Consider the following 17,432-nt stretch of genomic DNA (forward strand, 5'->3'; position numbering starts at 1 on the left):
TTAAACAAAAAAACAAAAAACAGTGAAACAACATTCCCGGAACATCCATAGTAAAAAGACTCAAATTCTGGTAATCTTTTCGCGACAATCTGGTGATGAGAATTATTGTAAAGTATGAAGCCAAAGACCCATCACAAGAGAATTAATAAATGCCAAAGTGAAAATTCCTGGATGCCATGCAAAGGCCTTTCTAAAACAAAACTTTTTTTCATAAAGGAAGAACAAGACAATTTTTTATTTTTAGAATATTTGAAGGCTAATGGCACATCTGAAGCTCTCCGCATATATAAGATGTGTGTTAGAAACCCATTCATTTTCACAAAAGAAACGATACAGCTCTCTATCGTGGTTTAAATTAGTGAGAAGGCTGTATCTTTGTATGAATGTTTCCTTTTCCCACTGTTAAAGAGCTTCCCAGCAGGAGGCGTTGTGCTAAAAGGAAATGGAAATGTCTATATGTCAGAACACTTGATAAATAAAAATAGGGTACATTCTTTTTAAAGTTTCCAGAATGTTAGAAAATGAAATTTCAGTTAATTCTGTTCAAACTTCATTCATTTACAAATTATATTTTGTATAACTTGAACCAAAGTCATTAGTACAGCAAAACAGGCTCCTTGTTAAAGAGTCACAACCCAACTATCTACAGACCATCTTTTAAGAGAAGTATTAAGTTTATAGCTTTAAAAGATGGATCAAAATACACATTTATACTGTGGTAGTCATGGACTACCTATTCATTTTCCACAAAGAAAGGGCAAATTTAGATGTTGCTTTTTTCCAAGACAGAGGCAGATATGGGACTTGTGCTTCTGTACAATCTCTAAAAATGTTACAGTATTCAAATTTAGCTAGGTCAATGTCACTTTGAATAGCGTGTAACATTCTTTGCTGGTATGCAGAGATATAATTGCAGCTATATCTGGGGAGAAATAACCTAAGAGCTAATTCATGTCTCAGGCCCAGTTCACACAACCATCTCAGCCTGTGCATGAAAAAGCTAGCCCACACTGAATTCCTGTCCACTTCTGATTGTGCCATGGGATGAAGGAAGCTTTTTGGCATACTTCTGCAAGCTATCCTAAGTGTCGGTTAGTGGTAAAGAGTCTGAAAAGCTGAATCAGGACAGAGCTAGGCCCACAGTGGTATATGAACACAACTGGACCAGAAGTCAAGATGAGTCAAATTTCACATATGTTACTGCTCCTTTCTGCAACATGTCACCTAGTACTAACTCCAGAGACAGGTACGGTAGTTATGTTAGCTTGCTGTAGCAAAAAGAATGAAGGTATTTAAGGTATTTGACATTGTATTGAAGATCAATACATTTATTGTGGCATATGTTTCTGTAGAGTCCATCAGATACATGCATCTTCAGCTGATTGGTCAGGACTCACTAGTGGATCATGGCGTGATCTAAGGTGGGCTCTACAAATATACCATAACAAAATGAAGAAATGGGTCCCTGGGTACATGCATGGTGGATCTGGGTCTGTAAATGTGGATTTGGGTATGTAAATGTTGAAGTCTGCTACATCAGAGTCTTAGGATTGTTTTTTAGATTTTACTGTTGTGTTGTCTGTCACTTTGTTTTTTCTTCTGAATGAATAGCAAAAAAATAAATGAATTGGTAGGTTGTTAGTACTCAGGGGCGATATATGCCTGCATGGTTATAGGATCCTTTTATGTATCATTCTGTTCACAAAAGTTTATACCACAATAAATGTGTTAAGTCTTTAAGGTGCCACAAGCCTTGTAGTCACTAGATACAAGGCACTATCTCTAACACTCTGGTTTATAGGAGAATCCCTTAATAACTCTATTGCACATTTCCCTAAGGTTGTTGGGCAAATGCCAGAATTAGTGCCCATAAATATTTCTAAACTAATACACACTTTCAAAGGCCTAAGAAACACAATTAATACACATTAATACTGAAATTTATATGCAACAACAACCTGTATTGTTGATTACATAGGTCATACTTAGATATACACAGAGATATAAATATTTCTAAGCCTCAAGTATCAGCATCCAGAAAGGAGGAAAGTTAGTGTACACCACAAAGGAACAATCATCCATTGAGAAGTATTAATTAGTCTGATGTCATGCTTTTTAGAAGAATGATGGTGATTTGGGATAAGCAGAAGGAAGGAAAAGGAGGTGTCCACTAATTCTAACTTGAAGGTTACAGGCAAGGAAGGAGGAGGAGGATCTTTTGATTGTGCATTTTGTGTCTTACTTGTGTAAGGAGGTCTGTTATTTCTTCTGTTTGGTTCTCATAGAAAGTGGCCCCACCAATGACAGAGATGGGTCTTCTTTTGTGCGCTCTTTGACTGGCTACCATACAGGTTCCCGGCGCAGCAGAAGGCGATCCGGGCTCAGTGTCAGCATCCACACAATCCATTTTCTGAGACTCCATAGCAACGGAATCTTCTGGTATTGAGAAACTCCTAATTGCCAACTGGCCGTAATCTGAAAGGGGCCGAGGGCGGGATCTTTTTCCAGAGCCCCATCTTCTGGGTGTGATCTTTTGAGTGTCTGTTCTTTCTTCATCCTGGTATGGGGCCTTCTTCCAGTGATCATCAGTAACAACCTTTTTTAAACGTGAACAGGTCAAATAAACCAAAAGCACTTAAAAGACGTAATAAGCTATATCCTTCACATGGTACAACACAGCCTTCCCCAATCCGGTTCCCTCCAGACATTTGGAGCTATTTATTTGTTCAAGTGATTAGCTGCCCTTCATCCCAGGATGCCATACAGTGGCATATAATGGAGCCACACAAACAATAATTGGAAAGTTAAAACCCCACACAAAGAATTGTTCATAAGCTAGAAACATAGGAATTAGCTGTATACAAACTCAGACCATTGGTCCGCCTAGCTCAGTAGTCCACCAGCTTGCACAAAGGACTAAGCCAAACCATGGTTTATTGCAAATGAACAAATATGGGGCTCCCAGACAGATCACAGTTGCTCTGCTGCTCCTCTGTTGCTCTGCTGCTATGAGCTAAGCCATTGTTTGGCTTTGTGTTATGCCCCAACTCATCGTTTATCCCACTCTAGATAAACCATGAGCTGTTGCCAAGGGAGCATCACCTGTTGGACAGTGCCTTCAGAGAGTTCGGTCTCCTGGGAAAGGGTAGCTGCCTGCATCTCCCTAACCGACGCAGTTGCCACAGATGCTCTCATTGCTTGCACTAGGCAACAAGGTGGAAGTTAACTCGCGACTATGATGCTGTGAGCAGAAAGCAAAGGGCTGCTACATTGCCCTCTAGTTCAGAACTGCAGCAAAACTGCCCGCAATGAAACCTAAGCACAAGGTTAAATCTTGAACGGTCTGAAGGTGATTTCCTTCAGAGAAAGAGAGATCAGATACAGCTCCCATTGTTTGTTTCCACAATGAAAGTGGGTCAAACATACACATAAAATTCCAATGTAAATGAAGGCGGAGACATTACTGTCCAGATCGAGACAAAAGAAAGAAGTGCATACATACAAGGGAATCTACCAGTAAACTGGTAGAAGTAAAAGCGTCGATGCATCCCAGTGTCTGAAGTTACTATTATTTTGCAATTACTATTTAACGCTGACGTTTGTCGCTTTGAAGGGTGCCATTACAGAAAATGAGAAGTAGACTCCCACTCATTTCACAGTTTTGCAGATAATTTACTTCTCCTTCCCAGAGCATTAATACCTTGATCATCCACAAATTATTCTGTGACGGCTACTATACTAAGGAGACTTTCTCTTTTTTCTTTTTGTACTAACCACACCAGATCCCCTGGACTGCAACCCTCGGTATTAGTTGCAAAGTAAATATTTTTCATGTTATCCTAAAAGTTTAACAATTAAAAACAAAACTGCAATATTTACTATAATAGGAAGCTGCTCCTCTCGCAAGACAGCAATGCTTGCAGCATTCTATATGGCAGAAGCGGGATGGAAGCCAGAAGAAGACAGCTCTCACCTTCACTACCTTGGGCAATGGAATAAAAACCCAGGTACAAGACATCAGGCAACATCCTGACCCTACAGGCTGGCCCAGCCCCACCCAAAGTACAATACTTAACTTGGCCATTTCATCAAATCTTTATCAGCTTATGAACTATCCATTTCTCTAAGGTGTAACATCTTACAACCTCTGTGATCAACAACATTGCCCCTACTTTATAGCCCTGATATTGGTATGCCAGTAAGATTTATTAAATTCTGGCTTAATTCACTTTGTCTTATTTTTGACTTGCAACATGCTGGGATTGGAAAAATGGGTAAACTAGCAGATATAAACCACAGCTTCCATTCTGTGTTGAAATGAGTTTTAAATTAAGATTCTACGTGGACCGTAATTGGAAAAGAATTAATTTTGGTCAGTCACCTGAGCTTCCTACACCTCCCCATAGCATCTTATTATGCCATATATTCCATCAACAGTATTTTCATGACTAAATCAGTCTCACCCAACCTGAGGCTCTCCAGATTTTTTGAACTACAATTTCCACCATCCCTGCCAACTGGCCATGCTGGCTGAAGCTGAGATGCATAGTCCAAAAACATCTGGGGTGCACCAGGTTGGGAAAGAGTGGCATAAATATTTAGAAGATCAGAAACAAAGTGAAATACTTTGCACTAAACAATACAGTAAACAGTGACAGTGAGTAGCTGCACATATAGCAACTAAAGGTGTGTTTTTTAAAATCACAACTACCAAGGCTGCAATCCTAAGCACACTTGCAAAAGAGTAAGCCCTACTGAATAGTGGGACTTACTTCTGAGTAAACATGTGCTATACGCTGCCTAAGCCTGTGCATGTTTACATATAAGCCCCACTATGTTCAAAAAACTATGTTCAAAACTGCAGGCAAGCGCATTTACTCAGAAGTAAGTCCTTCATTCCGGAGTGTTAAAACATTCAAGATAGTGAAAAGCTGACTGGAGACATTCTTGTACCATCTTTAATTCATTTCATAAAGAAGTTACTCAGACTCAATATTTTTGTCGTATAAATCCATATTGCTGTCTAAAATCAGAGTAACCCTACTGAATTTAAACAGAGTTGCACATTGCTTCACACCAGTTAAGGGCTTGCCCTTACAATTATATACCCAGGCAGGAAAATCATATACGAAACCATCAACTTACTTTGTCATTGGACACAGACATAAGAGCCCCGCACACACATTGGGACATCAAAGAGTTGACTAAAGTCATTCTTCTGTCGTTCCCATTTAATTTCACAAATGAGCTGGAAAGACAAGCACAACTCACAGCGTAGCTTAGCCAGGCAAAGTGTTCATTTCCATGACCTTGTACCTTAAAACCAGGGAAAGGACACGTCACATGTCCTCTTTTTGTGTGCTATTTATTATTGCCCTGTCTTAAGCAATAAAACCTGGTGAACAATCAGAAGAGATTATAACCTGCCCACTCTGCCCAAACCACAGAAGTAGAGAACAGCCTGTTCTGAGTTGGCTGCGCAGAAGTCCAACTTTCTTTGATTTCTGTATTTTACTCAGAAACATTTGTATATTGCTCAGTGTAGGGACATAGAATCCTGTGCCCTCCAGACATTGTTGGACTACAACTCCCATTGGCCATGCTGGCTGGCGCTGATAGAAACTGTAGCCCAAATCTGGACAGGACAAGGGTTCCATATCCCTGCACTAAACTTAGTGGCTACAAGACTGAGTTAAGAAATAAGGGAACCCCCATCTGAATTTTTCCTCTGCCATGAACTCACTGGGTGGTTTCGGGCATGCCACTCTCAACAGCTGCCAGCCACAATGGTTGTGTTCTACTTCCACTGTTGGAGGTGGTATGCCTCTGAATGCCACTCACTGGGAATCACAAGATACATATGCACGCATGTATTTTTTTTTCAAAAGGAGAAAGTGTACATTGGCTAGGACTCCGTTTGTGCTAAGGCTCCCCTGACAAAAGGCCTATAAGATACATTCAGCACCAAAGTCCTACAGTATAGGAGAGGAATTATCTGAGAGCATGTGCAAAGTGCATTCCAGTCACTACTGAAAGCTTATCCACCTTTCCTCCCAAATTTACAGCTAAAGAAGCAGGCTTACAGGGCATACAGCATGACTCTCACACAGACCTGAATTCTACCATCTCTCTTTATAAGAGATTAAAGATCCACTCAACCTTCTTTGCCAGCCAAACTGTAGAATCAGAGAACATGCCCATGTGCAGAAAAATCCACTTTAGGTTTCTCCCCTTCTTTCAAGGGGCCCATCACAAAAGCGCTTCCTCCGGCAGGCAATTTATTCATTCAATCCCCCCCATCCATTTTCTCCATGTCATACATAATTTTATAAAATGCTATCATGTCACCCCCTCATTTGCCTTTTCCCTAAAATAAAAAGCTCCAAATGGTGCAACCTTTCCTCATTGGGGAGTTGCTCCATCCCCTCGATCATTTGGGTTATTAATCATTTGGGTTATTCTGAACCTCTCCCCAACTCTGCAATAACTTTTTGAAGTGAGCCAACCAGAACCGCACACAGCATTCCAAATGCAGTCACACCATAGATGTTGGTATTTTGATTATTGCTAGTTTTATTTTCAATTCCTTTCCCAACGATCCCTAGCATGGGATTTGCCTTTCACAGCTGCCCCACCCTGGGTTGACAGCTAAAGGGAGTTGGGAGCCCAACACATCTGGAGGCCAGAGGTTCTCCATCCCTTGGAGAAGCCTCTCTCAACCTTGGGTCCTCATGTGTTGCTGGACTACAACTCCCATCAGCCCTGACCATGGATTAGCCTCTGCTAGGTAGGAATGAGGGCTTGTAGTGCGACAACAACTTGGGGAACCAAGGTGAGAAAGGCTGTCATGGAGAATTAAGCTATCAGTGGCTACTAGTATACTCCACCTGGCAACAGCATTCTAAGGTTCTTAGGCAGGGAATTGCCAACCTGAGATGCTTTTACATGGAGATACCAGGGATTTAAAAATGGACCTTGAATGATCTGAGAGAGTTCTATCTGTGGCAATGCCATTGCCAGATGCTGCAGGCATTCAGCAGTAAACATGTGTTGAGTCAACCAGTCCCAAGTGCTGAATAAGGGAGTTACAGGCATACATGTATGATCAAAAGATCCTGCAAAGAGTTCAAAGTTTTAAAGTCCTGAAGAACTGAAAGGTAATAGCTGTGAGGTGACAGAATACAGTCTGCCCACAGCTGGCTTTCTAACCTCGCAGAAGTCACTTAAGTCTATCACCAAAAATTGCGCAAGAAAACTTAAAATACCACTTACTTTCCTTTTAATTCCTACCCGCAAGAGAGAGAAAGGAATACTCAGTGTACATGCAGAGTTCTAATGTGTACCATTCATGTGTGTACAAAAGCAAATTGGAAAATGAAACACGTTCCTCAATGCTAGATTGGCTAATCTTTCGAATATACTTCCTCCATTGTGCAAGAAGAATCGGCAACTTACACAGGGCTTCATTTTAAAAGGAAATTCCTGCTGAAAGGGTCTAAAAGTAGAGAAAAAGAACAGCAAGAGGTAGGATATTTGGAAAGGGTTTTTTTAACAAAGAAATTAAGATTGAATGTATATGTAATTATGCATAACCTGAAAATAATTTTATAGAACCACAGCCTATGATCAAAGCAAACTGGCTCCCACCCACCTTCCCAGTGCCAAGCTTAGGATATTTTCACACCTGAAGTGAAAGAACAAAATTATCCATGCATCTCCCCAACCCATTGTCCACCTGCTGTAGAGCTAATACACACATAGAAAGAGATGGGAATCAGGTAGCAAAAAAAAATAGCACTCTCCCTATTAAGTCTACAGCCTGCTCCTCCCTCTTGAGACTTTATATAACTGCCAAAATTCTGCTCGCCTAAGTAACTAGTAAGAAAAAAATCAATGAACACTTGCTTAATTCCAGATACGCACTACCTGCTATGATGAAACAGAATACCACTGCTAATTCTGTGCCTGTAGCTGGTCAAGAAAAGAACAATGTTTTGCAGGTATAGCCTACCCTGACATACATCACATCAAAGATATTATTTCTATGGTAAGCCTTACAGAGACATCATCCTTATCTTCAGCAGTTCAACCCCACCAGGACCCTTAAATCTTAACTCATCTTATTAGGGAAAATTGTCAACTGACATCTTGTAGCCATTACCTTGACAAGTTTTTGTGGCCAAATCCGCTCGGCTCCAACTTCTGCTTCCAAACTATAAATGCTAAGTTCTTGCTGCTGGTATTAAGCTGAATTAAAAGTGTTTCATGGTTATACACGTAACTGGCATCTTCTCCATCTGACTGTGGCTAGGTGGTCATCAGAGTCCTTTAGGTGATTTTCTTTTTAAAGCCAGGATCACATCCACCAGCGTTTTTCACGGCACAGCAAAGTGTCAACATATTTTGCATTCTTAGACAAGGCTAAGTCCCAGGCTAGGTCCAAATTACCTGCACACGGCCTCTTTAGGCTCTTCCAAAACAGGACTTTTATGCTTTGGAATACCAGTTGCAACTGAGGAAGAGTGGGGTTGTGCTCAGCTTCCCACAGGCATCTGGTTGGCCACTGTGGGAACAGAGTGCTGGACTAGATGGGCCTTTGGTCTTTTCCAGCTTCAGGGCTCTGCTCTCCTTATGACTTCCCATATCATCATCTCCCTTTATTGCCTACTTCTCTGGGTTCTCCTGCTCAAGTTAGCTTGTCACTGACCACTTCCCTTTTCAGCTTGCGCTCATTCCAGTTCCCATGCCCATTTCGTTGGCGTTTCTTGGGTGATAGCTGTGCCAAGGAATGCAAAGTTCTTAACATCCAAGCTGGCTAAGGCAGTTTGCGAGAAAAGAACAATGCTATCATTAATGGCCCAAAGAAGGTTTCCCACCCTCCTTTGCTTTGGATACTTCTCTAATCTCCTGAGACTGGAACTTCGTTATTACATTAATGCCTTTAATGTTTCATTTCAGTTTGATGAGAACAAAGAATGGATAGAATGATTCATAACCCAAGTTGCAGCAGTGGCCTTGCCTCCCAATCTCAAGTTGTTGCTATGAGAACAGTTGCTTATTATGCCTTTAAAAAATGCTTTTTAGATAGTAGGCAAATTATTTGATGATAGCTGTTGAAATCTTTCCCACTTTACTAAAATATTCAAAGCTGTTCCACCACCCCCAGCCAACATAATCTAAAGTTGCAATCTTGAGAACAGGTACTGCGGGATATGATTCCTCTTTTTGAAATCAGTGGATTTATTTCTATATGGATATGGTTTTTAGTTTTTAGACTGTTGCTTACAGTAGTATTAAGTGCTCACACAGGTATGCCAACTACGTATTGTTCAAAACGTATGATTGGTCTAAAAAAGATACAATTGTCCACATCATGTAACAGAATAGTAACGGGAATAGTATAGCAGTTATAGATATACGTCATGTTTCATAAGTTCATAAGCATGACAACTGGGGCAGGGGGCAGAGATTTTCTATCTCCTGGTAACATAGGGGCAACTTTCTGGAAAACATAACCGTTGGGTTTTCTAGTGGTTCAGAAACCGAAATAATAAACCCAAATAAGCCAATACACTACAGTGGTACCTCAGGTTACATATGCTTCAGGTTACATACGCTTCAGGTTACAGGCGCCGCTAATCCAGAAATAATACCTCGGGTTAAGAACTTTGCTTCAGGATGAGAACAGAAATCGTGCTCCAGCGGCGCGGCAGCAGCAGGAGGCCCCATTAACTAAAGTGGCGTTTCAGGCTAAGAACAGTTTCAGGTTAAGTACAGACCTCCGGAACAAATTAAGTACTTAACCCGAGGTACCACTGTATTTCAAATTCTCAAAATGAAATAGAAAGATTCAAGACCTATCCTATTATTTATTTTATTTTAACTATGTATATTGTACCTTTTAGGACAAAGTCCTAGCCAGTTACACATTCATTTACAAAGTACATACTAGAAAGGTAAATGTTTCCTGTGTAAATTTTTACTTCTCTTTTTGTAGAAGTAAACGCCCAATTGTGGGATGATAAACAAACAGAAGCATGGTGGCCATTAATAAGGTTATGTTCTTGCTACCATATCACAATAGTACCTGGATTTTTTTGCTGCTGATGTTGTGAGCTGCAATCCTGCAACCCCAGAGTCATCCAACGAAGCTGTATGGTGGTGGGTGGGGGTTCAGGACAAACAAAATGGAGTACTTCTTCACATAGCCCACAATCAAATGATGGAATTTGCTTCCAGACAATGTAGCAATAGCCACTGACTTGGACAGCTTTCAAATGGAAGCAGACACATTTGTGGAGGATAAGGCTCTCAATGACTCTTCCATCTAGATTTCACCAGTGGGGAAGCAGCAAAAGGAGGGAAGGAACTAAAATTCTTTCTCCAATCTTTGACTGTAATTCTGAGAACTAAATAAACTACGCCTGATCCGACCCATCCAATAGGATTTTAGGTAGTTAAAAAAATAAAAATAAAACTGAGCAGCTATTCCAGATGCTTCATATCAAGTTATGGGGAGTTTCAAAATTCCACACTGGAGTCTCAAATTACAAAAGCAAAGCATGATGTTGCGCATATCTAAGGGAGTTTTCTGGATGGCTGATAAAACTCCAAACTGAAAATCAAACCTGTCAAATATGCATGGCAAGTTCTACTCTAAAGCATCTCACCACTAGATGGCAGGTTGAGAACACAGACAGACTGTTTCAAAGGACCCTGGTACAATATGGAAGAAAATGTGCAGTGTTGTTTTCATTTACCTTGGTTTTCCTATCCATTTCAAAGCATGACTTCACATGTTCACCAAGTATGAGAACTGCATAATAATCCAGCAGCCTCAAAAGGCTGCAACTTAAGTCTTCTGCATTTTCCTGTGCCAACATAGGTCTTCTTTTGGTACTTTGCTTCAGAATCAGGAGCACGACTTACAAGCTTTCATTCAAACGTTACTAGCTCTCAGGAAGGCAGAACATGCAAACTCTCTTCCAGTCAATTAAGCTACAATATAGTGGTACCTCTGGTTAAGAACTTAATTCGTTCCGGAGGTCCGTTCTTAACCTGAAACTGTTCTTAACCTGAAGCACCAATTTAGCTAATGGGGTCTCCCGCTGCTGCCGCGCCGCCACCGCACGATTTCTGTTCTCATCCTGAAACAAAGTTCTTAACCTGAGGTACTATTTCTGGGTTGGCGGAGTCTGTAACCTGAAGCGTATGTAACCCGAGGTACCACTGTATCAGTAAAGATGCAGACTTACAACCCAAATATTTGGTACAGAGCAGGTTCTGGGTCACAGCAAAGCATGGGGGGGGGGGGAGAATGTGAAGCCATATTACAATGTGTTGAACCACCAAGTGCATTTCTGTCTATTTGCTAGCTAAGTCTTGTACACAGCCCACTCCTGACCCTGCTACTTGCTATCCTTTTTGGCTGTAGGTGCCAGGGACTGAAATTTGGACCTACTGGATGCAAACTGAGATTCCTGCATTGCAGGGGGTTGGACTAGATGACCCCTGGGGCATCTTCCAAATCTATAATTCTATTATTCTATCACTGCACTATGCCCAAGCAAAACGCCCTGCCGCTGCCCTCATGACAACCTCCTCCCCAGGTCGCCTTCCCTGCTCCCACCATTGCACCCATGCAGCTGTGAGGAAGGGGTCAGATCCACAGCCTGAAGCAAATGGCTTCACCTCGCCTAATGCAGGCGCCTCCCCTGTGCCCAAGGGACTATATTTACATACTTAGTTTTTATTTTATTTTTTAGTTTTAGTCTCTACCTCCATTGTTCTGCCCGGACACTGAAGTCCAGTGCCGAGGGCCTTCTGGCAGTTTCCTCCTTGCGAGAAGCCAAGTTACAGGGAACTAGGCAGAGGGCCTTCTTGGTAGTGGCACCCGCCCTGTGGAACGCCCTCCCTCCAGATGTCAAGGAGAAGAACTACCACCAGACTTTTAGAAGACATCTGAAGGCAGCCTTGTTTAGGGAAGCTTTTAATGTTTAATGTTGTTGTTGTTTAGTTGTGTTCGACTCTTCGTGACCCCATGGACCAGAGCACGCCAGGTACTTCTGTCTTCCAATAGGTTATTGTATTTTAGTGTTCTGTATTTTAGAGTGGCTGGGGAAACCCAGCCAGATGGGCGGGGTATAAATAAATTAGTAGTAGTAGTAGTAGTAGTAGTATTTCATTTTATTATCACATTTATTTCCCTTGCTTCCTCAAGGAGCTCAAGGTGATGTATGTACATAGTTCTCTCCTTATTTATCTTTACAACAACCCTGTAGAGTAGGTTAGGCTAAGAGGCAGTGACTTAACCCAAGATCGCCTGCTGGGCTTCATGGCTGAGTGGGGACTTGTAATCCTGGTCTCCCAGGTACTGCTCCACACCACACTGGCTCTCTTCACATAAATGTTCTTATGCAGATCTCTACCGTTTATTCCAGTGACAGAATCTGTGTAGGATTTGCAGTGCATTTTGAAGCTTTATTACTTAACAGCCAGAACTATTCTGACATTCTTTCATCCTTCCATACAGTGGAGCAGTTTGCAAGAGGTGAAATATGGACTGTTTTTATTCCTCTTTGCCTGCCACCATGTGATTCAGCTATTGTGCTAGAGGTGGCTTTTCCCTTCGCACATCTGCAATATAACATTTTAGATACATGTTGTTCCAAAAGAATAAAAGTATCTAACCAGTTACAGCTAAGTATTACAAAATACAGTACAGGAGGTCCAAGAGATGGAAAACACTGGGTGGTATTAGACTTAAGTTTTACTCACAGCAGACACATTGAAATTAATGGACCTAATTTAGTTATGTTCATTAATTTCAGTGGGTCATCTCTGAGTAAAGCTGAGTTGAATCCTACCTTTCAGATTCTATAAAAGTGGCCACAGAATGTTTGGGGAAGGAATGTGATTTGTAGAATTAATGAAGTTATGCGAAACTACAACATAAAAAATTAAGCTAATAGAAGTAGCCTGAGAAAGTGAAACACGCACACACACACACGTTTTGGTTTTACTAACTGCTACTTACAGCAAGTAGGTGAGTCTTGCTGAGCCACAACATTTCTGCATTATTTTTACACCATTCCTTTCACTCGTAGCAAGTTTTAGCCTAAATTGTATTTAGAAGTATGTATCATAGATGCACTGGGAAGGTTTGACATAGACCTTCAGAACACCAACAGCTGCTTTATATTTACACCAGAAAGAGATATAGGAATTTTACCTAATTAACCTCCTTGCAATATTGCAATGATGTAACTGCCGGTATACGTTGCAAGTTAAGAAACAGGAAGCAAAATAAGAAAAAGCATGGAACCTGAGTGCAGCAGAAAGCCACAGAGAAGTGGTTCCTTCCCTGCTGCTCCACAAATTCTGTTCTCAGCTTTTGCTAAAGATATAGCACTTCTGTGGCTCAATATCTCACACAATTACAGGTATATTTGTGCTGTTGGGATGCGCGGGGAATTTAACACACTGATGTATTTACTTAACATAGTTCTGCTCCCAAAATTTACTTCTTTTAAATATTCCAGGAATGGAATTCCCTAACAGGGTGAGTGTTGGGGGAAGAATACCTTTGGCCCTCCAGATGTTGTTGGGCTACAACTTCCATCACTCCTATTGGCCATGCTGGGTGGGGTGATGGGAGTTAGATTCCAACATCTGGATGGCCACAGGTTAGCCACTCCTGGTATATGGTGTCAAAGGCCAATGAGCATATGAAAAGAGAGATAGGGGTTGGTGGACAAGATAAATGGAACAAGGTTCTATTGCAGGACACTTAAATCCTTTCTGGATCGAAGTTCTAACCGACCCACCAAAAGTTTTGAACTTTCTTTTAAGTTATTCTCTGCAAACCAACAGGACTAGACGTCTGCATGTTATGTGCATATCTTAACAACTATAATAATGACTGCTACGACATTCAAGCGCTATACAGAACAGGGCTATTGAGACAAGGATTACAGATGAGGAATACATCTGAAATGGTTAATAAAGTGGAAATCAATCCATGGGGTCACTCTTAATTACTGGAATCATATGTCACCCACAGCTGCCAATTCATAAACAGAGCTCAGTAAAGAATGGATTCTTTTTGAAATATGCCCCTAACTGCGCCTTTAAATAATGTACCAACACATACCACCGTTCAAACATGGTGGAACTGCAACAACCTGTTAAGATCTGTGTATGCAGCTCCTGTCATGGTGAAGCCTTCTGTATAATTTTAGCATGCTTGGGAGTGACTTCAAGGTCCCTTAACTGTTTAGCACAATGGCCACTACCATGTGGCTCACACTAAGTGTCTTTTGACAAGGCTCCAGCCATGGGACTCACCTAGCTGGATCCTGCTTGGTCTTGATCCTGTCACAAGGTGGTAAGGTTGCAAATTGCAACGGTGCTGCCCTCAAAAATGTACACAAGCCATCTCCCTTCCATGGCTTTCTTTATTAATGTGCACAGGAGGGCAAACTACTCCAGTTTCACCTTCGAAATGGAATTGTTTACACACTTCTTTGCACACTTACTTACTTCTGAGTAAATATGCAGAGAATATAACTGCAAGAGTGGTTAAAACATACACACAAGTTATCTAAGCCCCCTGACATTACATGAGTAGTAGTAAATACTTAGTTAACCCCAGAAGTGGAGTATCACTCCTTCCTTACAGGCACGGGGCTTGCTTTCCTCCTTACCTCCTCCTTCTTTTCATCAACACTCACAGCTAAATTGAGACTCAGCTGAGAGTGGCTGCTGATGCCACTGTCTTCATTTGTGTCGTCAAAGAACACAGCTTGCACCGAATCCTGGAAGCAAACAGGGCTCTTCCCTAGCTTGGCAGAAGGCCCATCCCCTCTTCCCTCGCTTTCCACGGAGCTGAGTGACAAGGTGCTGTTCCTGTCAGGACAACGGAAATCCATATTGCACTTGAGGTTTTCGGCACAAGGGCTCTGAGGCTTGGGGATGGCGGGTCTGGCAGGGGTGGCAGGATGCTCAGTGCTGCTGTATGTAAACGGGCGAGAACTTCTTGGCTCATCAGAGTCTCCGTAAAACACTTCATTCGCGATTGTCCCAACATCCTGAAGTGGAGGCGGCGAAGACACCGAATCTGGAAGGTCACAGGACGACATCCTGAGGCCGCTGCCTTCGAAGGTTAATGTATTAGCCGCAACATTGTCATCCTCAGAACTCTGGACACTCGATGTGGACACGGTAGAGTCTGGGCTGCTCCTGGGAGGTGCACACCTCCGCCTGTCTTTCTCAGTGTTGCTGGAAACCCGACGTGAGTAATCATCATGCAGCCGACTGTTTGATCTAGTCCTCTGGTTCGGCTCATTAGAAGATGGGATTTCGTTCCTGGGACCGTCTTTCTTCAACGCAACGTCAGCAACGTTGCTGACAAGTTTCAAAACTCTGTCGAAATCCTTCGCCCTGATTGGGCTCTTCCAGCGTTTCGACTGGCGCTCCGAGTTCCTGCTGGCTTTGTCAGAGTCCGCTGAAGAAATACTTGTTGTTCTCTGTGGAGTCTGCTTTTCGTTCACTACTTTGAGGTCGGTGAGGTTTGAGGTCGACTTCCTTTTGAATGAGCTCTTTTTCAGGAAGTTCAGGTTATCTGTGCTTTTGCTCCTCCGGTAGATGACTTTGCTGCTTTCAGAATCTTTCACTACTATTTCGCAAATCTGGGCCTCCTGTATGACAGGGGATACCGTCCTGGTAGCATCCTGATGGCCCTGGATTTTATCAGTGTCTAATAAATTTATACGGCCAATCCCATAGGCACGCCTGATGCTGCGTGACCTGCGAGTGTTCCTCAGGAAGGAATCATCGCCTTCCTCCCCGTCAGAATGATCAGAAACAAAAGCATTGTCTGTTGTGCTTTGCGAGTCATGTAGTGGCCCTGAATAAGAATACCTGTTTGTTTGAACTCTCACCAACGTATTGTTTGGGACACGCTTTCTGATATTATTCTCCAACACGCTATCATTTAAGGTGTCAGAGTCTTCCTTGGCTGGCATTCCTTGGAGAACGGAGGATTTTAACTTCTTGAAAGATCCTATTTTCCTAATGGAAGACAGGGCATTCCATGTTGAGGGGTTCCCCATGACTATCAGAGAACGAGGCCTTTCCACATTGGAGCCAGATCTTTTCTGAGGAGTGGAGAAAAAGTGCATGAGTTTGGAAGGGCTGACTTTATCATCCTGGCCTTCATTTTCATAGCCGTGACTTGTGCCACCACTCTGACCTAAAGAGGTATTGCAGTGCTTCGATTCCTTAGTATCCATCACCATACAGGTAACAGAGGTGCCGTTTCCACAGCCATTCTGATACGTTGTCATATTTTCTGCGTAAGCATCGGGATATATGGGGTTATATCTCACATCCAAAACCTTGTCTCCTTCATTCTCACCAAACCAAAGCTTTTCTTCAGTGGTGCATCTTTTGGGGTTGTTGTTTTCACATCTGTGGTGTGGATTTAGTTCTCCAGTAGTCTGCACTGCCTGCACCAAGAAAACAAAGCCAGCATTTAGCATGTTTTTTCTCCATAGAAAAAAAGGATTCTTTTGTGTAAAATGCAAGGATTTCTTAAACAAGGCTCTCTCGTGGAATTGAGAAATACTTTTTGAGGACACAAACATTATCTGAGTTATTAATTATACCTCGGGTTACAGCCGCTTCAGGTTGCGTTTTTTCGGGTTGCAGACCACCGAAATCTGGAAGTACCGGAACAGGTTATTTCCGGGTTTCGTCAGTCGTGCATGCGCAGAAGCGCTAAATTGCGCTTTGCATAGAAGCGCCAAAATGCAACCCGCACATGCGCAGACGTGGGTTGCAAATGTGCATCCCACACGGATCACGTTCTCAACCCGAGCGTCCACTGTATTATAAGGGGGGCATTTGCTCTGCAGGCTTGGGATACTGATATTAGAAAGAATCCAAAGGGCCAAAAGAGGGTCCATCAATGGAATTTTTCCATGGATCAGGATCCAGCTCAAGTTCCCATTGGATTTCCTTCACGCTGCTGTATCAATGGGGCCTAATTCTGTAGTCAGTTTTTCCTAGGAGACCTATTTCTCAGGATTCCTGTCTCTGCCCCGCAGCACTCTTTGCAGTATTTCTCCAAAAGCACCTGATGAAGGGTCCTGTGCCTGCCAAAAAGATGTTTGGGACTCTGACCACTGGGACTTGTTGAAAGGAGAAGATAAAGAATCCTAAAATAAAAATAATAACATAAATTTAACTAACACGTTCAGAATTCAGAGCTTAATAAATATTAAAGGGAGTGAAAAATATGAAACATGCCTCAGCCCACATACACAAGTAACAAATTAAGCTTCTGTGTGGATTACTGGAAATTCAAAACACCCAATAAGTTTTTCAGTCTAGTTTTAATTTCTCCCTTAGAAGAAAAATACATTGCATAA

The 17,432-nt window shown here is 42.0% G+C and overlaps 1 protein-coding gene across 12 annotated transcripts in view; it reads right to left on the minus strand.

Annotated features, from left to right (window-relative positions):
- Positions 1-17,432, minus strand: part of SPATA13 (spermatogenesis associated 13) — a 100,506-nt gene that overhangs the window by 24,954 nt on the left and 58,120 nt on the right. For 6 of the 12 annotated variants that reach the window (XR_014510172.1, XR_014510173.1, XM_083436121.1 and 3 more), the window contains exons 2-3: positions 14,706-16,508; positions 2,243-2,596 (exon numbers count right to left, since the gene is read on the minus strand). The exons of 2 other annotated variants lie outside the window; for them this stretch is intronic. Coding sequence is in view for 8 of the 10 variants with exons in the window: in XM_083436121.1 (XP_083292247.1) it covers positions 2,243-2,596; positions 14,706-16,508 (2,157 nt within the window). In the remaining 2 variants the exon portion in view is untranslated. The remainder of the gene's footprint in view (positions 1-2,242; positions 2,597-14,705; positions 16,509-17,432) is intronic. 4 more of the 12 variants (XM_083436128.1, XM_083436129.1, XM_083436130.1 and 1 more) reach the window with 2 other exon arrangements.

The sequence above is a fragment of the Podarcis tiliguerta genome (genome assembly GCF_965153285.1).
Source record: "Podarcis tiliguerta genome assembly, chromosome: 4".
Classification (NCBI taxonomy): Eukaryota; Metazoa; Chordata; class Lepidosauria; order Squamata; family Lacertidae; genus Podarcis; species Podarcis tiliguerta.